This window comes from Pipistrellus hanaki (genome assembly GCF_964339955.1).
Source record: "Pipistrellus hanaki genome assembly, chromosome: 9".
Taxonomy (NCBI): Eukaryota; Metazoa; Chordata; class Mammalia; order Chiroptera; family Vespertilionidae; genus Pipistrellus; species Pipistrellus hanaki.
Window position 1 is genome coordinate 75,148,583 of NC_140511.1, and position 18,161 is coordinate 75,166,743.

General features: G+C 60.6%; 2 protein-coding genes across 2 annotated transcripts in view; one reads left to right on the forward strand and one right to left on the reverse strand.

The window, feature by feature from the left end:
* LOC311627872 (uncharacterized protein) overlaps positions 1-18,161 on the forward strand; it is a 389,410-nt gene that overhangs the window by 228,270 nt on the left and 142,979 nt on the right. The gene's annotated exons all lie outside the window — the stretch shown is intronic.
* Positions 1-18,161, reverse strand: part of ANO1 (anoctamin 1) — a 122,790-nt gene that overhangs the window by 45,780 nt on the left and 58,849 nt on the right. The window contains exons 3-7 of the mRNA XM_084894610.1: positions 17,110-17,433; positions 8,203-8,301; positions 7,336-7,487; positions 4,931-4,985; positions 1,988-2,039 (exon numbers count right to left, since the gene is read on the reverse strand). Coding sequence (XP_084750736.1) covers positions 1,988-2,039; positions 4,931-4,985; positions 7,336-7,487; positions 8,203-8,301; positions 17,110-17,433 — 682 coding nt within the window. The remainder of the gene's footprint in view (positions 1-1,987; positions 2,040-4,930; positions 4,986-7,335; positions 7,488-8,202; positions 8,302-17,109; positions 17,434-18,161) is intronic.

Consider the following 18,161-nt stretch of genomic DNA (forward strand, 5'->3'; position numbering starts at 1 on the left):
TGTAAAAAATGAATAAAAAAAATAAAATAAATAAAAAACACCAAAAACGGTGTCCACAATCGGTGATCTGGAAAGGTCAGGGCACCTGAGGGCGCTTGGGAATCCAGACCAGAGAGAGGTGGGAGCACTTGGCTGAAATTGCACACAAGTGAGTTTGCCTGCATCCAGAAATGGACCTGGGGCCCAGCCAGCAAGGCTCAGTGGTGGAGCATCGAACTATAAATCAGGAGTTCATGGTTCGATTCCCAGTCCGGGCACATGACCAGGTTGTGGGCTTGATGCCCAGCTTGTGGGTGTGCAGGAGGCAGCCGATCTCTGATTCTCTCTCATCATTGATGTTCCTATCTCTCTCCCTTCCTCTCTGAAATCAGTAAAAATATATTATAAAAAAGCAAAGAGAAGGATGTGGGTGTGGTCCAGGTCACCGGCTCCTCACTGTTCCTAGGACACTCTTACCACGGACCTGCCTTCCTTCAGGTTTGGGCCTTCTCTGACCACTCCTTCTCAACCCCCGCCTCCTTATCCCCCCCCCCCCCCCATCCCGGGCCTCCCCACGCCCTGCAATGCCAAGTTCAGGACCTGGTGCATCTGATGTTCTACTGTCTATTTCCCTCCCCCAGAACACAGGCCCCTGGGGACAGGGAGCACCTGGAGGGGCCTGGTGGGGGACAGACGCCTCAGGCGCTGAATGAATAATCTGGAGGCCAGTAGGTGCCAATGTGAGATGGGGGTGCAGAGCAGGTGCCCCCCCACATCGAGCTGCTCTGACACCAGGCGCTGGGAACCAGACCCGCCACAGAAATAGCGGCGGCTCTCGCTCTACTGAAGGTGGCCAGGCCTGTGGGGACCGTCTTCTGGGTTCTTCCTGACCCCTCGCTGAGGCCCCACTCCCGCTGACTCAGGACATGGGCTTAGAGATTTCAGGCCTGCAAGCGTGTCCCTGGGACTGGCCATCGGTCCTGCTTGCCAGAGGACACACAGCCTGCCTAGCGCTGTAGGGCTCGTCCTCACTGTGAGCCCCAGACTTGTCCAGGACCGACGCCTGCCGAGCATCTACTCCCCCCCACCCCCCAGGCACCCCTCCTTCCGCGGGGAGCAGGCGGTAAGGACTCTCTCCTGGGTGCACAGCCTCCCGCTCCTACCCGACCCACCCTGCGGCCCTCATCGCCGCCTCACCACCTCAGCGTTAGTGTGATAAACCGTCCCCACCAGGGCCTACCGAGAAGGAGAATCGGTCAGAAAAGGCATTCCTTTGCCCTGAACGTTCCAGATTAGCAAGCTCAGCCTGCAGCTGTGGGCAGGGGACCGGTGGCGGGGCAGTGCGCATCCACATGCTGTGACTGGTGTGGCTCAGGACGCTGGCCCCCGAGGAGCCCAGATGGGGTGGTGGTGCGGCAGAACCAGGGCACGTGGTGAGGGGAGCACTTTCCAGCAAGGCCTGGTGTGAGGCTGCACCGGCCCGGCGTGAGGCTGCACCGGCCCGGCGTGAGGCTGCACCGGCCCGGCTTGAGGCTGCACCGGCCCGGTGTGAGGCTGCACCGGCCTGGTGTGAGGCTGCACCGGCCCGGCGGGAGGCTGCACCGGCCCGGCGGGAGGCTGCACCGGCCCAGGGTGAGGCTGCACCGGCCTTGGAGGGGCCGCTTTGGGCCATCGCCCCGGCGGGAACCCTAACTACTTCTTGCTGGACTGTGAGGGTCAAGAGCGGGTTAAGACACCTGGTCACCCTACCGCGCCCAGCAGCCAGGGCTCACCACCTCACGAACGCCTCCGGCCAAAGACGAGGCTCTGGCGCCGGGCAGCGTGGCCCGTAAAACCGCCCTGCGGTTCCGGCTCGGAACAGCGCTCCTTTCTGAAGCTGTCACCCGGGCCCTAAATCAAAACCCTCCAACAGCTCCCAGGCCGCCGCCCGCCCCCCACGGAGATGATGCCGCGGCGAGATTACCGCTGGGAAACCAGCGCTGATCTCAAGCCCCAAAAATGTCCTTACCCATGCTGTACTTGGCTTTGGTACACGTTGTTCTTTTCAGAATCTCATAGACCTGGTGTGGAGACAAGGAGGGCGGACAGTTACGCGGGGGCCGCCGTGTGATCGCCGGGGAGGGGCGCGGTGGGCGCGGCCCGCGGTGACCTCCTCTCCGGGGACTTCTCCGAGGATGCCCGGTCAGCGGGGTTGGGGTGGTGGTGTTCTTGGGGATAAGCCAGTGGATGTCGAAGGGGTCCGGCCTTTTACTCTCCTTCTCGGAGCACCCACTCCGTGCTGCGCTAGTCTCAGGGCCGGGGGTGGTCCCATGGGCCCTGTGTCATGGGTTCCTGTCCCCCTGGCTAAGAGGTGAGTTACAATGCAGAGACGCAAGCACCCGGCTAATAGAGCAACTCCCGGGGTAGCCAGGAAAGTTCCAGAAACCCCGAGTGGGGAGATCTCAGGCTTCCATTCTGCGCTGTCAGGGGGCAGCGGAGCGCAGGGTGCTTGGCAGGAAACACCCCCCCCACACACATCCCGAAGTCCCCCGTCGCACGCCCCTCCGTGCCCCGTTTGTTAATAAGACATTTGGCCTGGTTGCCTCAGGAGCCCTGGCTGGGGAGTCTGCCTGCCTGGCTCTGAGTCCAGGCTCTGCCTCTTGTAGCTGTGTGACCTTGAGCACCTGCCTCACCACCCCGTGCCTCAGTTTCCCCATTTGCAAAATGGGATGAGAAGAATGGACCTTACACTATACGCATACGGGGCAGAGCACACTGATCCCCCTCGCATCCTTCCGCGATCGCCCTCACTTGGGCAAGGCCAACAGTCTTCTTGTGGCCGCCCAGGCCCACCCGTCTGACCTTCTCTCCCCATCCTGTCTGTTCCAGTAACCCCAGCCTCCTGGCTGCTCCTCTGACTCACCAAACTCTCCCCCATAGCCTACGGCCTCCACCCTGGCCGGTCCTTCTGCCAGAAGCGCTTGCCCCGAGATCTGAATGAGAGGGACCGAAACACACAGGCCACAGAGCACCTGCCGTGCCTGTCGCTCTGCCTTCTCACTTCTCTTTGGGGTGCCTTTCGCCACCTGCCCTATTGCTTCTCCGCCCACCTGTGTTGGGCACACACCAGGTGCTCCGTAACTGCCCACCGTACGAACGAAGAAATGGACGAACGGAGGAACGGCGGCCCACTCAGGGGGCTCCCTCTCGTCATCCCCCACATCTAATCGGTGGCCTCTTTCTGACCACGCTGATTCTCCCAGGACTGCCTCCTCCCACCCACCTGCCGCCACAGCCCCATTCACAACAGCCACCATGGACCTGCCTGCACTTCCCATCTGTTCTCCCTCGGCCGGCCCCGGGCAGTGACCTTTGTAGGACAGATCTGACCTCACCTTAAACCTTGCTCCACAATCTCCTATGGCTCCCTAGTGCCCAAGGCTGATGGTCTAAATCCCAAGACCAGCACATGGCCTCCTTCCCTGCTGCTCCTGCCGCCTACCTGCCTACAAGGACCCCACTGCCCAATAGTGTTGGGACCCAAAGACCGTGGGGCCTGACTAACCAAGGGCAACGTTTTGAATCACGCAAGCGGACGGTTCAGTGTATACTTACTGCCCTATCCAAACTGCTTTCTGTGACTCGAGGGTCACGGATGGATCCCCGATGTATGAGAACTAAAACTTCAGACTCACGTATTCCTCCCTTCCATCACAGCAAGAGTGAATTTGCAAACGGGCCCCTGCCCTGTGCTCCGGGGAGCACTGTGGCAGCCCCAGATGATGTAAAAAGTTGGGGTGCACACGCGTCATGAAACACGGGCACCTGGCTCAGTAAGCACCGCCGGCCACTCTCTCCTGGCTCATCCTGGCGTAGGCGAGGGAAACCATGCAGGTGAGAACTGGGTGGCTCTCCCAAGCCGTGGGCATCCCGGAGAGAGGGCTTCCCTCTGGACACAGGCCAGCCCCAGGCTACACCGGGCACAGGGGCTCCTCCCTGGTTGTGATTATGGGATCTGACTGCTAAAACGGATCAGTCACCCGGTTAAGAATAAAGACCGCACGCAGCCTCTGTTCCCGGCTCTGCGTCCGGTGACCCTCGGAGGCGGCTCCCGCTGCCCTGGGAGCAGGAAGCGGGATCGCTGCCGTGGTTCTCACGCAGGCTCCGTGACTCCTGAGGCCGGGAGGGACCGGGGTGCAGACAGCACCCGATCTGCCTGTCCAGGCCTCGCAGCAGCCCCCCCACGCCAACGTGACCCACGGCACTGTCTCTGGCCCGGCAGTTCTCTGCTCCAGGTCCAGCCCTGCCCCTCCCCCCAGGCTGGCTTTCTGGGCGGGGAGGGGAGGAGGGGAGGGCAGCAGCGGAGGCTTGGCTATGGCTTGGCTGCGAGGTTAATTTCTTGTTTAGATAAAAGTTGGGTCCTGAGCCACGCAGGGCCCAGCTTGGCTGGCGGACAAGTTGGCAGCCGGTGGATAAACATTAAGCCGATACCTTGAATAGGGCAGGGCGGCCTGGTCAGATTTCAAACCTCGGTTTGCTCATCTGGCAAAGCCTCAGACATCTACCCCAACCCAGCCGGCTCGGAGGGCCGCCGCCCATCACTCCTGTCTGGCCGCTGCCTGGGCAACCTCTGGGCCCCGGCCCCACAGTGAGGAGCCTGCAGAACCCCCAAGGACCAGACCACCCAGAAACCACCCCAGGGTCTGGAATCCCTCTCCCTCTTTCCTGCTGCCACCCCCTTCCCTTCCCTTCCCTTCCGCCTTCCCTCCCCCTCCTCACCCCCCCTCCCGGGCTGGGCCATCCTCTGGGCCCCCCCAAGCTCTCCAGGTTTTATCGTCCTAATTATTTCTGTCACAGCCAATTAGAGGCACTTCCACCCCGAGGAGTTTCTCTGGAATGAAATTACCATCCCTCTCTCCTGGGCCACCTTGCCGGTCAGCGGGCGATTCCCACGCGTGCATGTGATACTTACTATTGTGCTCCGGGTTTTGCTATCGAAAAAGGAGTCCTTGTCAGACAGGTCAAATCTGTTGGAATAATAAGACACAGTTCGCTGGAGTCTGAGAACCACGCTGTCCCCGTGAGCATCCGCTGTGGAACTGGCAGAACTGTCCGCGGCCCAGGAGTGACCAGACCCCGGGCATTAGGAGCAGTTTATCCTCCCTGCCGTCTCAAAGAGGCTGGGAGACCCTCAGGGGTGGGAAGTGGCCCCAGAGGCAAGTGTGCTCAGACACCGCCACGGAAGACCCTACTTCTGTTAGGGGCAGAAATAGAATATTGGGACCAGCTGCAATTATCTTATATAATAAAGAGGTAGCATGCAAATTGACCATCATACCATCACAAGATGGCTGCCTATGAACAGGTCGGCAGGAGGGTAAGTGAGGGATGACCAAATGACTGAACAGCAGGTTGCATGGGGTTACCAGGCCAATGGGGGACAGGGGAGGGGGCGGGGGCCTGTGAGGGTTGACCAGGCCAACACAGGGGGCAGTTAGGGGTGATTAAGCTGGCAGGCAGGTGAGTGATGAGGAGCCAGTGGGATGGGGCCTAAACCAGCAGTCAGACATCTCCCGAGGGGGTCCCGGATTGGAGAGGGTGCAGGCTGGGCTGAGGGGACCCCCATCCTGGGCACGAATTTAGTGCACCGGGCCTCTAGTAAGAAATATTCATCGTGCTCTGTTAACCACGATGGTTCTGTTCTGATTAGAGAGAGCACATTCTAACCTGCCGGGGAGGTGTGTGCCCTGAGACATGGGAGCTACCATCAGAATGCAGTCCGTCCCCCTTTCCAAAGAACTGCCTATCAGCATGGAACGATATACAACCTTGAGGCCAAAATAATCTAGTCCCAGAGGCACCAGCCCTTTGCAAGCCCCCCCAGCCCCTATCGCCTGTAACTATTATCCCTTGCCAACTTCCCCAGGCCTGTGATTCTTACTTTCCCACGTAACCTTTGCCCTTCTACCCTGTAGAAGCAGCTGGCTTATGGGGTCGGGGGGAGAGCAGATTTTTGTGAATGACCTGCTGCTCTCCCATGCCACCGGGATTACGGGAATAAACGCTCATACCATAGGATTCAACCCTGCCTCTGCTTAATTGGCTCAAGTAGTGAGAGGCAGCCTGACCCCTTCGTTGTCCAATCATATGGTCTTGGTGGGCAGTTGTGGTCTCTGCCTCAACATGGCTGGGGGCAGGGATGGTATCATTCCACCAGCTTGCTTTCTGCATGTAAGACAATCTCCCTGCAACTCCCACATGGGTTTGGTGCTGAGGCCTTGGGCCACCTTTAGGTTAGGTTGGCTAACACTTCTGAGTACACAGGGACATCGGCGGGGTAGGTGACCCACACCCAAGGTAGGGCTGAGAGAGCAGCTGAGGGGAGCCCGGACTGGCAGGTTGCGAGGGAGCCGGCCGGGGCAGAGCGAGGGAGGCCGGGGCCAGGGGTCCTGGTCTGCCTCCAAAGCCCTGGAGCTCAGCCTGGGAGCTGGTGGAAGAAGCTGGGCTGAGCCACTGTTTCTTGTTCCTTGTCCTGGGGAAATAGGCCGAGCGGGGCGCGGGACCTCTGGGCTGTGACTGACGCATTTGCATTTGCCAGGCTGAAGCCCCAGTTCTGAGCCCAGGCACAGGTCTCCGTGCCCGTGAGAGCAGGGGTGTCTGGGAGCACCTCTCTCAGCTCATCATCCAAGTCCCACTGCGTTCCCAGAGCCCAGGCTTCTCATTCCCACCACGGCCCGCACTCCGGCGCTGCCCACGGAGGCCCTGCAGCCACCGCCGACCCAGGTGGCTACGCCCCACTGCCCCGAGGGGCCAGGGAGGCGGGAAGGCTCCAGAGCAGACACTGCACTGCCAGGCCGCCCTGCTGGCTGCGGAGTCCCTGGGGCCTCGGGACTGCAGCTGGGGCCGCTTTTCGGTTCCTGCCTCCCAGCTCCCGGGCAGGCGCATCCTAAGAAGGGCAAGAGGGATGGAGCCGGGCAGGAGGGAGGGTGCCCAGACCACTGCTTTGGGGCTGTGATCCGGGGTCCCCACCTGCCCTCCCTGTGCCCTCGCCAGTGTCCCTGTCAGGATGGAAAGTTCTTTGCCCCCTTAGTTCCACAGTGAACAGTGACCTTCGGGTAAGGTGACCAGACGTCCCGCTTTTGGCGGGACAGTCCCGATTTTTGTTAAAAATCGGGACTGTCCCGCCAAAAGCGGGACGTCTGGTCACCTTACCTTGGGGAGCATTTTTAGGGCCCCAACAACTCCAAGGGCCACGAGAAGAGGCACCAGGGGCTGCCACCCCCACTTCTTTGGGGGAGTTGGCCCCACAACCTGCATTTCTCACGTTACAGGGAGGTTACCCCCCCGTCCGCCCGGGGAGGGGCTGGTCCTACTCACAGGTGCTGCTTCTCCCTGGAGAAGGGGTAGGAGAGTCGCTTCATGGTCTGGGGTCGGCGCTCCACCACGCGGGGCTGGATGGGGTCCGTGATCTTCCGGAGCACCGAGCTGATCTTCTTCAGGAAGCCTCGCGTCTCGACGATGTGATACAGCTGGGGCGAGACGGGGCGGAGATCCATCATCTGCCGAGCCCAGAGCCAGGGGTCTATTTCCACCCCCCTGAGGCGGCCCCTCTGGGGAACGCACGCCGGGACCCGCCAGGGTGCCCCTCTCCACGGGTGGGTTCCAGACACATCTGGGAAGCCCACGGTTTCAGGCGAGACCGGCCCGAAAGAGCAATTGCAATCCATTTCAGAAACTTCCCCGGACTTCACTTTTGTCTCAAAAGGGGTGGATTTGAGACGCCTGGAGGACTTACTCCCCCCCGCACCACCGTCCCTCCCTGTCCTCGCCCGGGAACCGCACCTGCCCCCGCTCCCGACCCCCCCCCCTTCACCCCCCAATGCCAGCTGAGCTTCAGGAGCATCCCATCCCGCTCTCTGCCCTCCGCCCTCCGCCCTCCGCCCTCCGCCCTCCGCCCTCTGCAGGGGTCTGAGCTGCACCGTTTTCAGAGATTAAAAAGGAAAACCCCAGCCAGCCAGGAAATGCAACTAAGATGAGCCCGATGCGCTAGCTGAGACACGGTGAGCGAGAAACCCATGCTCGGGAGTTCGACTGCATCCATCCATCGCACAGCACGGGCCACGGCTCCCTGCCCGAGCCACCGCCCGGGGGTGGGCGCACGGAGCCTCCCGCCAGCCTCTGGCCGCGGAGTCTGTGGGGCCTCTGGCCGGAGACCTGCCTCTGAGCAGACACGTCCCCACTAACCTTCTTGGTCGGCATCTTCAGTTTGAGAAACTCCGCCTCCCGGCACAGCACGTTCCAGGGCGCGTGGATCTTCACAAACCCGACGCCGTGGATTTTGGTCTGGAAGGGGAGAGGCGTCGTCCGTCGGTGCGGGCAGACACGGGCGGAAGCCGTTCTGGCCTCCAGACCCAGTGACAGCCTGTCAGGAGCTGCCACCCGGGACCTTTCTCGTCACCCCTCGTGCCCCTCTCGGCAGGGTGCTGAGTCCCCTCCTTGCAGGTTGCGCAGGGCGCTCTGCAGGCCGGGTCTCAGGAGGGCCTGGATGGAGGGTCCAGGCTCCAAACACCAGGGTGGGAGCCGCAGCCCCCAGGGCGGCCCGGCCATACCACACAGAGGCCCCTTCACAGCACAGAGCCAGGCCCAGGGCGGTGCTCCCTCTGAGAGCTCCAGGGGAGGGTCCTTCCCGCCTCCCCCAGCTTTGGGGGCTCCAGGTGTCCCTGGATTTGTTGACCTCATCACCCCGTCTGTTTTCACATGCTCCCCCCTCCCCCGCCCCTGTGTGTCTCTGCTTCAAACCCTCTCCTTTCTCTTCTAAGGACACCTGTCATGGGACTGGGGCCCACCCTACATCCAGAGGATGCTGTCCAAAGACCCTTCACTACGTACATATTTGCAAAGACCCTGCTTCCAAACAAAGGCACAGCCACAGGTTCCAGAGGACACGGCTGCAGGCGTCCAAAGACACCGCCCGAGCCCCCCGGGGCCGTGGAGCGCCACCATCAGGGAAGTTGCAGAGAAGCATGGGCCGGAAGCTGGGGCGGGGGCTGCTTTACGGACACAGCCAGAACCAGAGCGCTCAGGCGCAGGACCCTCCCGATGGGCAAGGGCTCAGAGGTGTGCCAGCCGGGAGCCTGGAGCCCTGACACAGCGGCCCAGGGCTGGGGACTCAGGCCAGGTGGGCACCGGGCAGGGCCACGGGACTTAGAGGCCTTGGGATCAGGTGGCCTGGATGGAAATCTTATTCCACCCCTCTGGGATCTCCAGCAAGTCAGCCAAACTCTCTGAGCCCCCGTGTGCCCATCTGCAAATCCGGGCAGCACGGGATTGCGTCTCAGTCAGGGGAGGCCCTAGTGCCCAGCCCTCCCCCCCCTCCGGCTGACAGGAGAGGCCAGAGAATGAGGGGTTGTTGCCTCTGCTCCGGACTCCCTCTCCTTGGCAGAGAGGCAGCCGAGGCCATGCCTGCTCTGCGGCCTCCTTTGCCAAGAAGCTGAAGGCAGCTTCCCAGCCCTGGAGCCCTGGGAGGGCACCGAGGGGCTGGCCCTGGTGAGCCGTGGGCACGCCCGCGCAGGGAGGGACGACTGTGGATGCCCACGTGCGGCTCAGCCCATCTCCTCCCGCTACAGATCGAGTTTATTTCTGGGCTCTGCTCATCCGCACGCAGGCCCAAAATACACCCTCCCGGCCCGCGGAGAGCTCTCGAGGTGGTCCGGGAGCTGGTGCACTCCTGGGAAACACGCTTCTTTGTTTATGTCTCTCCCAGGGAAACATCTGGCGGGCTTGGGAAAGGGGTCATGGGACCAGCTCGGCAGCAGCACACGCGGGATGTTTTAAAACACGGTGCCCAGCCTGCCCGCAGCCCACCCCAGGGGGGAGGACACTGTGAGATGCGGGGTCCCCTTTGCCAACAGCCAGAGGCCCCAGAGCAGTGAGACAACCTGGTTCTGGGGGAGGGAGGGTTTGGAGGCCACAGATTGGCCAGGGCCAGAGCTGTGGACCGGGGGCTCCAAGAGGAGACAGAGTCTGGGTTCCGACTGGACCCCCCCCCCCCAATTAAATTAAGATACTGGCAAGGGACGCTCATGTATACCCGGGTGTGAGCCCTGGGTCTTGGGTTCTGAAAGGGTTAGATGGATGATGAATCAGAAAGGTTCTGCCAGGGACAGGAAACTACTAAAACCCGACACAGCCAACTTGGAAATGAACCCGAGAGAACTTCCAGAAACAGAGTGTCACAAAGAGAATTAAACACTCAACAGACATGTTTGGAAAAATACCCAACCAAAGAAAGGAAGACAGACATGCAGGGGAGAGCAGGTTGACGCTGGTAACCTGGCTCTGCAGAGAGCAAAAACAACCCCTGGCCCTGATCTCTGGTTGTAGCATCTGCCCATTTCTGTGGTGTGAAGAATCCCATGGTGGCCTCCTGCCGGGGCTGGCAAACTCATTAGTCAAAAAGCCAAACATCTACCAATAATACGACGATTGAAATTTCCTTTGAGAGCCACATTTTTTTTTTTAAATTTAAACTTCTTCTAATGCCACTTCTTCAAAATAGACTTGCCCAGGCCGTGGTGTTTTGTGGAAGAGCCACACTCAAGGGGCCAAAGAGCCGCATGTGGCTCTCGAGCCGCAGTTTGTCAGCCACGGGCCTACTGCAAGCTACCAAAGGGTTAGCAACCGGCTGGCAGGTTCCCAACGAGCCAGAAAGAGCTGACTCTGGTACTCCAGGGCCTGAGACCCATGAGGATGTTGGAGCGGCAGCCAGAATGGCACAGATTTCACCACAACCCGTCTGGGACCTGGGCGGGGCTGTGCAACCATCTCTGAGGGCTTTTAAAGACGCGGCGTTAAAAAGAACGTCCAGAATACGTTTGAAGAGATAGGCCAAAGGAACTCAGGGGGGAGAGTAAACGCCTCAGCAGGAGACTCAAAAGACATAAAATCTTCAGTGCCAGAGAAATGAAGGCATAGGGGTGGAAGTATGAATGAGAAATGACTGCGTCAGGACAGGACGAGCAATCTGGGACGCAGGCCCTGTGGGCTCAGTTTCTGTGGTTCCACCTCTCAGAGCCTCCGATCCTTCCTTTCCGTCTGTAAAGGGGTCAGTTCCCGGGCCACCTCCTCACGGAGGGGTTAGGGAGCTCCCACGGGCGGGTTAGGGTTTGCTTCCAAATGGACAAGTCCCCCCAACAGGTGTGCCACTCATTTGTTCTTAGGTATCGAGATGCTGGGATTAGACCTCAAGCTCCTCAAAGTTGAAAACACCCCCCCTCCACCCCTAATGCCACGGGGGCCGAGGAGGAGCCTCGAGGAGGGGCTGCCCTCACTCCCGCCTATGCTGAGGGCCCAGCTGGTCATCATGGTCAGCCAAGCCCCAGAACCACCTGGGACACCTGCCCATGCCCTCCAGGCTTCAGCTGGGAACGCAGGAAACATGGCCCCTTCCTGTGGCCATGACCATGGCAGACCAACCTGCCCCTGCCCTGCCAGCTGGCGGTGTCTCCATCCGCAGGGAGACCCTTCCGCCAACATCTGCCTTCTGGTTCCCGACAGGCGGAAAGAAAGGCAGGAGCTGAAGCCCCCTGTGACCATGAGCAGGGCACCTGTGCCCGGGGTGGGGGCGAGGAGTGTTCACTCTCTCAGTCCACTCCCTGAGGAAGGAAGTACCATCATCTCCACTTCACAGATTGGAAAACTGAGGTCCCGGAGGGGAAGGACCATCAGCCAGGAAGTGGCCGGGGTGGTCTGAGCCCACATCTTTGCCAGCCACGATGCATCCTGCGCCCGAAGCTTGGCCTGGAAGCTGCCTCCATTTTCCCTCACTTGTTTCTCCGAAGGAGCATGCCCAGTAAGGAGGATGGGACACAGCTGCCGCTGAGGGACCCCACGGGCTCCCCGGGAGGAACTCGGGCCAGACAGCCCGGCGCACGGCTGATCCCCGGACGGCAGTGTGAGGGCGGACGGACTTCCCGGGGCTCTGAGGTCCGCGGCCCTCGTGGCGCTGCCAGACTCGAGGTCAGGTTCAGCGTCCGGGCAGTGCGGGCCTCGGGGCCCGGCACACACACACGGCGGATAATAGTGTGTGGCCTTCCCGGCGATGACCGCGGACATAAATCACGTCCGGCAGGCTCTGAGGCCGGACTGGAGAGATGCTGATGGAACTCATCAGCTGGCCACCAACGGCTCTCGTCCACTGAATGGGATCCTGGATGCCGACCCCTCTGCTGGCGGAGGGAGGGATAGAGGGCGCGCTCCCTCAGAAGGCAGGCGGGGCCTCCTGCCTCCCCCGACGCTTTTCCTTCCCGTCGTTTCCTATCACGGGTGCTGGGGGCTCTGACCTCGGGGTGCCCACATGGGATCGGGGCCGTGGACTCTGGGGCCCTTCTCTGCGGGTGCCTCTGCCGGCACGCGGAGGAGAAGGCCTGCACGCCCCTCGTGCCTCCCAGTGTGGTCGGCACAGCTGCCTCCCCACGCCCTGGGGGCTGGTTGGAAACTCAGTCCCGTTCCCACCTCACACCTGCTGCCCCAGAGCCGAATTCTGACAGGACCACGGGGGGTTTCTGTGCATATGCTGGGCCCCGACCCCACGGCTGGACCGATCCCAGACCACCTGCCCTGCTCTGCCCCCAACCAGGACCGCACCTCCCTCGCGCACTCACTGCTCGTACCTCTGTGTGAGCCACCCGCTCCTGGGGCCGCTACTCCAGGGCACGGTCTCAGCTGCTGTGCTGGTGAATGTGTCCTAACCCCCCATGTCTGTGACTGAATGGGATCCTTTTGGAAGGAGGGTCTCTGCAGATGCAACCCAGTCAAGAGGAAGCCACCCTGGGTTAGGGTGGGCCCTCAACGCCAGGGCCAGTGACCTTACAAGAAGGCCGCACAGAGGCCGTATGAAGACAGGGGCAGAGACTGAAGTGTGGCAGCCACCGCCGAGGGAGGCCTGGAGCCCCAGGAGCTGGAAGAGGGAGGGAGGAGCTTCCCCTGGGGCCTTGGGAGGGAATGGGGCCTTTCCCACACCTCGACCACAGACCCCTGGCCTCCTGAACTGGGAGAGAATAAATTTGCATTGTTTTGAACCCCCCCCCCCCCCCCCAGTTTGTTATGGCGGCCCCAGGAGAATAACCATTTTGTGTCCCTAAGAACCGGCCCTCACTTTGCCCCGAGCCAGGCGGGTCTTCTGCGTCCTCAAGGATGTCTTTACCTCAACCCCCTCCCCCCGCCCCCGACTCACGGAAAAGGCAAGTACGGAGGGGTCCTGTCCACGCAGGGCTCACAGCCCACCCGCTCAGGAGCCGCACAGCACAGCATGCCCGCTGGCCCCTCAGGGAGCAAAGGCAGGTCACGTGACCTCCACGGGACCACCTGGACACGGCCAGGGGAGACTGGGCTCAGGGGGGCTGCCGTCGCACCCAGGAGGCCTTTTTCTCTGTCCCGTTTCTTGTCCCCACCGTCCCCGAGCCTTTTGGGGAGGAAAGGGGCCACATGCTGACCTGACAAGCTCAGGGGAGGCCTGCCTGGCCGGTCTTGCAAACTCAGAGACCTAAAGTCACCACAAGGGATGGTCTGAAATGAAACTTTCACTAACAGCGGTGATGGTGGGTAGTCACGTCCTAGGCCGGTATCTTCCCTGACAAGGTCAACCTTTACCTTACCAGAGCCTATTTGTCTTTTTGCATCTATAATAACACACCCTGGGCACCGGGACAGAGACCACAAATTCCTTCATTGTTATGTTACTTGTTCCTGCCCCCACCTACGTATGTGCTTATCGTTTTACTTTTGATCCAATTCCAAGGGGTCCCCACCACCACCTCTCGCCTCTCTAGTCCATCACCAACGGATTCCATGTAACCCACCTATGTCTCTCCTGGCCATGTATAAATACAGATGTAACCGCCATTCTCCAGAGCATCATCTCACTTCCTTGAGGTTCTGCTTCCCAGTATATGTCGACAGTTTGGCTCAAATAAACTCACAAAATTTTTTTACGGGTTTGAATGTCTTTTTGGGGCTGAGTGACTTGGGGGTGCTACCGGCAGAGATGCTGCTCAATATGAGCCGCCAGCAGCGCCTAGGGAGAGAAACCTGCTCCATGCAACGGTCCCTTCTCTTGGGGTGTTGCTGAGTAGTTGAGGATCCAATGGGTTCCATGGACTCCCTGCCCCGCCCCGCCCCCCAAAAGTGCACAAAAGCACCAAATTGTGCTTCACATTGGGTACGACTGCACATCCGGGTCTTTCAGAGGCTCTGGTGTTCCCCAAACTACAGAGCCTCCCAGCCCTTGTCCTCGGAGCGCACAGGGGGACTGGTTCCCGAGTCTCTCGCCCCAGAAACAGACTACAGCGGCTGCCTGCTAATCGCCCTGGCAGGGGCGCGCACACACCTCATAGGCTGCCTGAGCCCCAGCGGCCTTTGAATAGATCCTGGTCCCACCTGTCTCGGGAGAGCTGGCAAGGGCACCAGATGGGGGCTTTCCCCAGCCACCTTGGGCCTGGCGGTCTCGGGTGGGAGCTGCAGGTGACAGCGGCCCTAGTTCGCCGTGGAGAGACTCCACCAGGAGACGGTCCGCACTCAGCGTCAGCTGCTTGGGAAACTCCAACCGTCTCTATACCTCCACCGCATTTTCATGTTAAAATGGCCCGATGGTAGGGGAGGGTGGGGGGAAAGGGGGAGAGATCAACCAAAAGGACTTGTATGCATGCATAGAAGCCTAACCAGTGGTCGGTCATGGACAACAGGGGGGTGGGGGCATATTTGGGGAGGGGTTTGGGATGGGAATGGGGGGAGATGAGGACAATTATGTGATACCATAATCAATAAAGAAATTTTAAAAATAAAATAAAATGGCCCGATGGGTGGCCGAAAGGCCGCTTTGGGCCACAGAGCCAAATTATCAATGGCATTTTGGGGCTCCTTATTGGGGAAACTAGATCTTTTATTGGTGACAGTCTTTAGGTTGGCTTGTCACAAAGTTATTGGAAAAGACACGGCTCTTTTCTCTCCTCCTTCGCAGGCACTGCTGTTCCCTCTTCCCAGGAACAGTGATGAAGCATTATTAGCGCTCAGTACGAATTTGTCACGTGCCAGACTTGGAGTTAAGCACTGTGCACTTTGCTCACGACAGACAGCCCGGTGATATAAACACTAGGCGTATCTCCATGTGGCCCATGGGGAAACTGAGGCCTGCGCCGTGGAACAGAGGACAGGGAGAGGGTCTGGGAGCGGGCCAGGGTCAGCGTGAATCACCAGACCTCATGGGCCCTTTCAAGCGTGAGATTTCACAGCTGTAGTGAGGAGAGAAGGGCAGCGACAGCAACCCCCTGGGTACACTCTACCGACTGGCACACCCCACACTGAGCCCAGGATCCCGGCTCTGCCCGCCCGCTCCGGCGGGAGGGGCGTTCGTTCCTCCCGTTAGAAAGCGACATGTGGAAGTCGGCTCTGCATAGTAGCAGTATTGTCTCCACCCATGGCTGTGGGGCTGGCCAGGCAGAACAACGCAAAAAGTCATCAAAAAATGACAGCTCTCTTTGAGCGGCCCCAGCTCAGGCCTAAGGCAAAGTGAGCCACGAAACTCGGAAGGGCCAGCGCACACCTGTCTGCAGCTGCTGCCCAAGGTCACAGCCACCGTCAGGACCAAATCTTGTGTCACCAAAGCACTCTGAGGCCCCTCACATGCCCTCGCGACTCCAACATCCCCGCAGCGGGAGCCACGCACACCCGCAGGCAGCCCCACCTCCGAAGGTGAACATGACCCAGAGGGGTGCTCCCTGCCAAACACACAAACCCACGCCTGGTCAGGGCGGAAAGAGGTCAGTGGGAACAGACCTCACACCACGGGCTCCCCAACCGAATCCCAAAAGCTTGCTTATCCCTGGACCCAAAGCATCCGCTGTTGATCATGGTTCTCATCGATGGACTAGCAAATCGATACCAGCTTTGATCGTGAACGCTCACAGGTGGCTGTCAGCGTCCTCAGTGAACCGGCTCAGGCACGACTGGTTCTGTTGGCAGTGTGCTGTGCCCATTCTGCCGATTCTCCGTTACCCCTGGCAGTGACGGCGCTTCGGGCCAGGGGCCGGCGGCCCCGTGTTCACGGAGGGCAGGCCCCGTGCTCAGGGCGGTTAAGGGGTCGACGGGGGAGCACGGGCAAACCCAGGGCTGCTAAGGGCCCTCTCCCCACACACACTGCTGTGCCTCTCGCCGCCAGGGCAGCCCTGCTTGCCAGGTGAGCTCCCTGTTCGCTCTCCCCCGAATCGTTTTCTGAGAACGGTTCTCTCGCAGGCCTTGCCGGGGAGCGGGGCTCCAGGAAAGTGTCAGAGTTGCGGGATTTCAGAGCGCCAGGGGCTCAGTCAGGCGGACCTCCCAACTTGGAGAAGCTGAGCCTCTGAGGAGGGCCATGGCCAACCACCAGGAAGACTCCCGGGAGAGCGCCACCCTCTGGCCCTCCACCGGGGCACATCTTCCAGGGAAGGAACTGACAAGAGCAGGAAAGGCCTCCACCCAAAGGCCATGGCTGGAACGTCAGGCCTCCCCCAGAGCAGACGTGGCCTGGAGGGGGTGGTTGGGACTCCCCGAAGCCACTGGAAGCCATTTCTACCCAACCTTAACCAGAGAGGCATTCCCATCCGCCTTCCCTAAGCACGGGCTTAAAGCTAAGAGGACAGCATAACCATGATTGCTTGTCTCATGTTCGATTCGTATAAGTATGTTTCCAGTAGGACATGATCTCACTCCTCTGGGGGAAATGGTGAACACCATAGACGGATGGACAAGAACAGACCCAGCGATAAGAGCCATGGGTCAGACGGTTGGACCTCAGAGGGAGGGTGGGGATAAAAGGGAGAGATCCACCAAAGGACTTGTGTGCATACATATGAGCCTAACCAGTGGTCAAGGACAATAGGGGGGTGGGGGCATGAGTGGGGTGGGGTAGGGGATTGGAATGGGGGGGTTGAGGACAACTAGGTGATACCTTAATCAATAAAGAAAATTTTAAAAAAATTAAAAAATAAAGCTAAGAGGACAGACACGTCCCCTCCGCCTTCAGAAGAAAGAACTGCACAGCCCCACCCACCGATCCCCCACCCCTCCTGCCCCCGCTCCACCCTGTCTGCCCAACAGGCCAATAAGAAGAGGAACAGGTACCTCCTCGTCGCGCTCCAGCTCCAGCCCCGCCTCCAGGAGGTTCCCCTCGTACTCCTCCCTGCGGAACCGCTTGTCGTCCTCGTAGAAGTCCATGGGGCTCTCCAGGTCGCGCTTGCCCCCCGGGCTGCCCTTCCCGGGCAGGGGCTGGCCCTGGCGGCCGCCCACCGCGGCGTCGTTCTGCAGGACCCTCCGGGCCAGCGTCTTGCTGCCCGAGCCGCGCTTGTGATGGTACACCAGGACGTAGTCCACCTTGCGCTTGCCATCGCGGAAGTACAGGCCGTACTTGCAGTTGGCGTCAGGGTCCACGGACAGCGAGTTCAGCAGCTGCAGAGGAAGCGGAGGGAACCCCACTCACGGCCGGGCTGTCGCGGGTGGGCCCTCGGAGGGAGCGCGCTTCAAACCGAACCACACCGTCCACCCGCTCCCTCCGTCCATCAGCCACCCAACAACCACCGCAACCGGTGGACGTAGCCCCTGTGAAGATGCCAAGCAGGCCCTCGGCCCTCGGATGGCTCCTGGTTCCGGGAGTCCGAGCAGGCTGGCCCAGAGGGACCAGATGGTTTGCCAAAGGTGACCAAAAAGTGCTCCTCTCACAGGCTCACAGGCAGGGCAGAGGCCAGGGACTGGGAGGGCTCCTGAGGTCCCTGCCCAGCCTTGAACCCCGTGTGCACACCCAGGGGGCTCCATCCCTCCATAGGAGCGGGGACTAGAGGTGCCGCTCTTTTTCAGCGTGGAGGGAGAGAGGGGCCGGGCCGTGAGGGCCAGTGGCCGAGCACCAGGCCCTGCAGTCGGCCAGACCTGGCTCTCAGTCTGGGCGTGGGCTTCTCCACCTACCCGCGCTGGGCCTCAGTGTCCGACTCTGTAAAACGGGAGGATAATGTGAGCGGTCCCCTGGGGGCCATTAGGGTTATCTGAGTTACAGAACACCTGGGCTGGGCCCACGCTCCATCCGATTCCCAGGACGGGCGCTGGGGGGCGTCCTGTCACACCCCCCCCCCCCCCCCCCCCTGCTTCTATCCTGGTGCCATTGGCGGAGGCTCATCCTCCTCAAT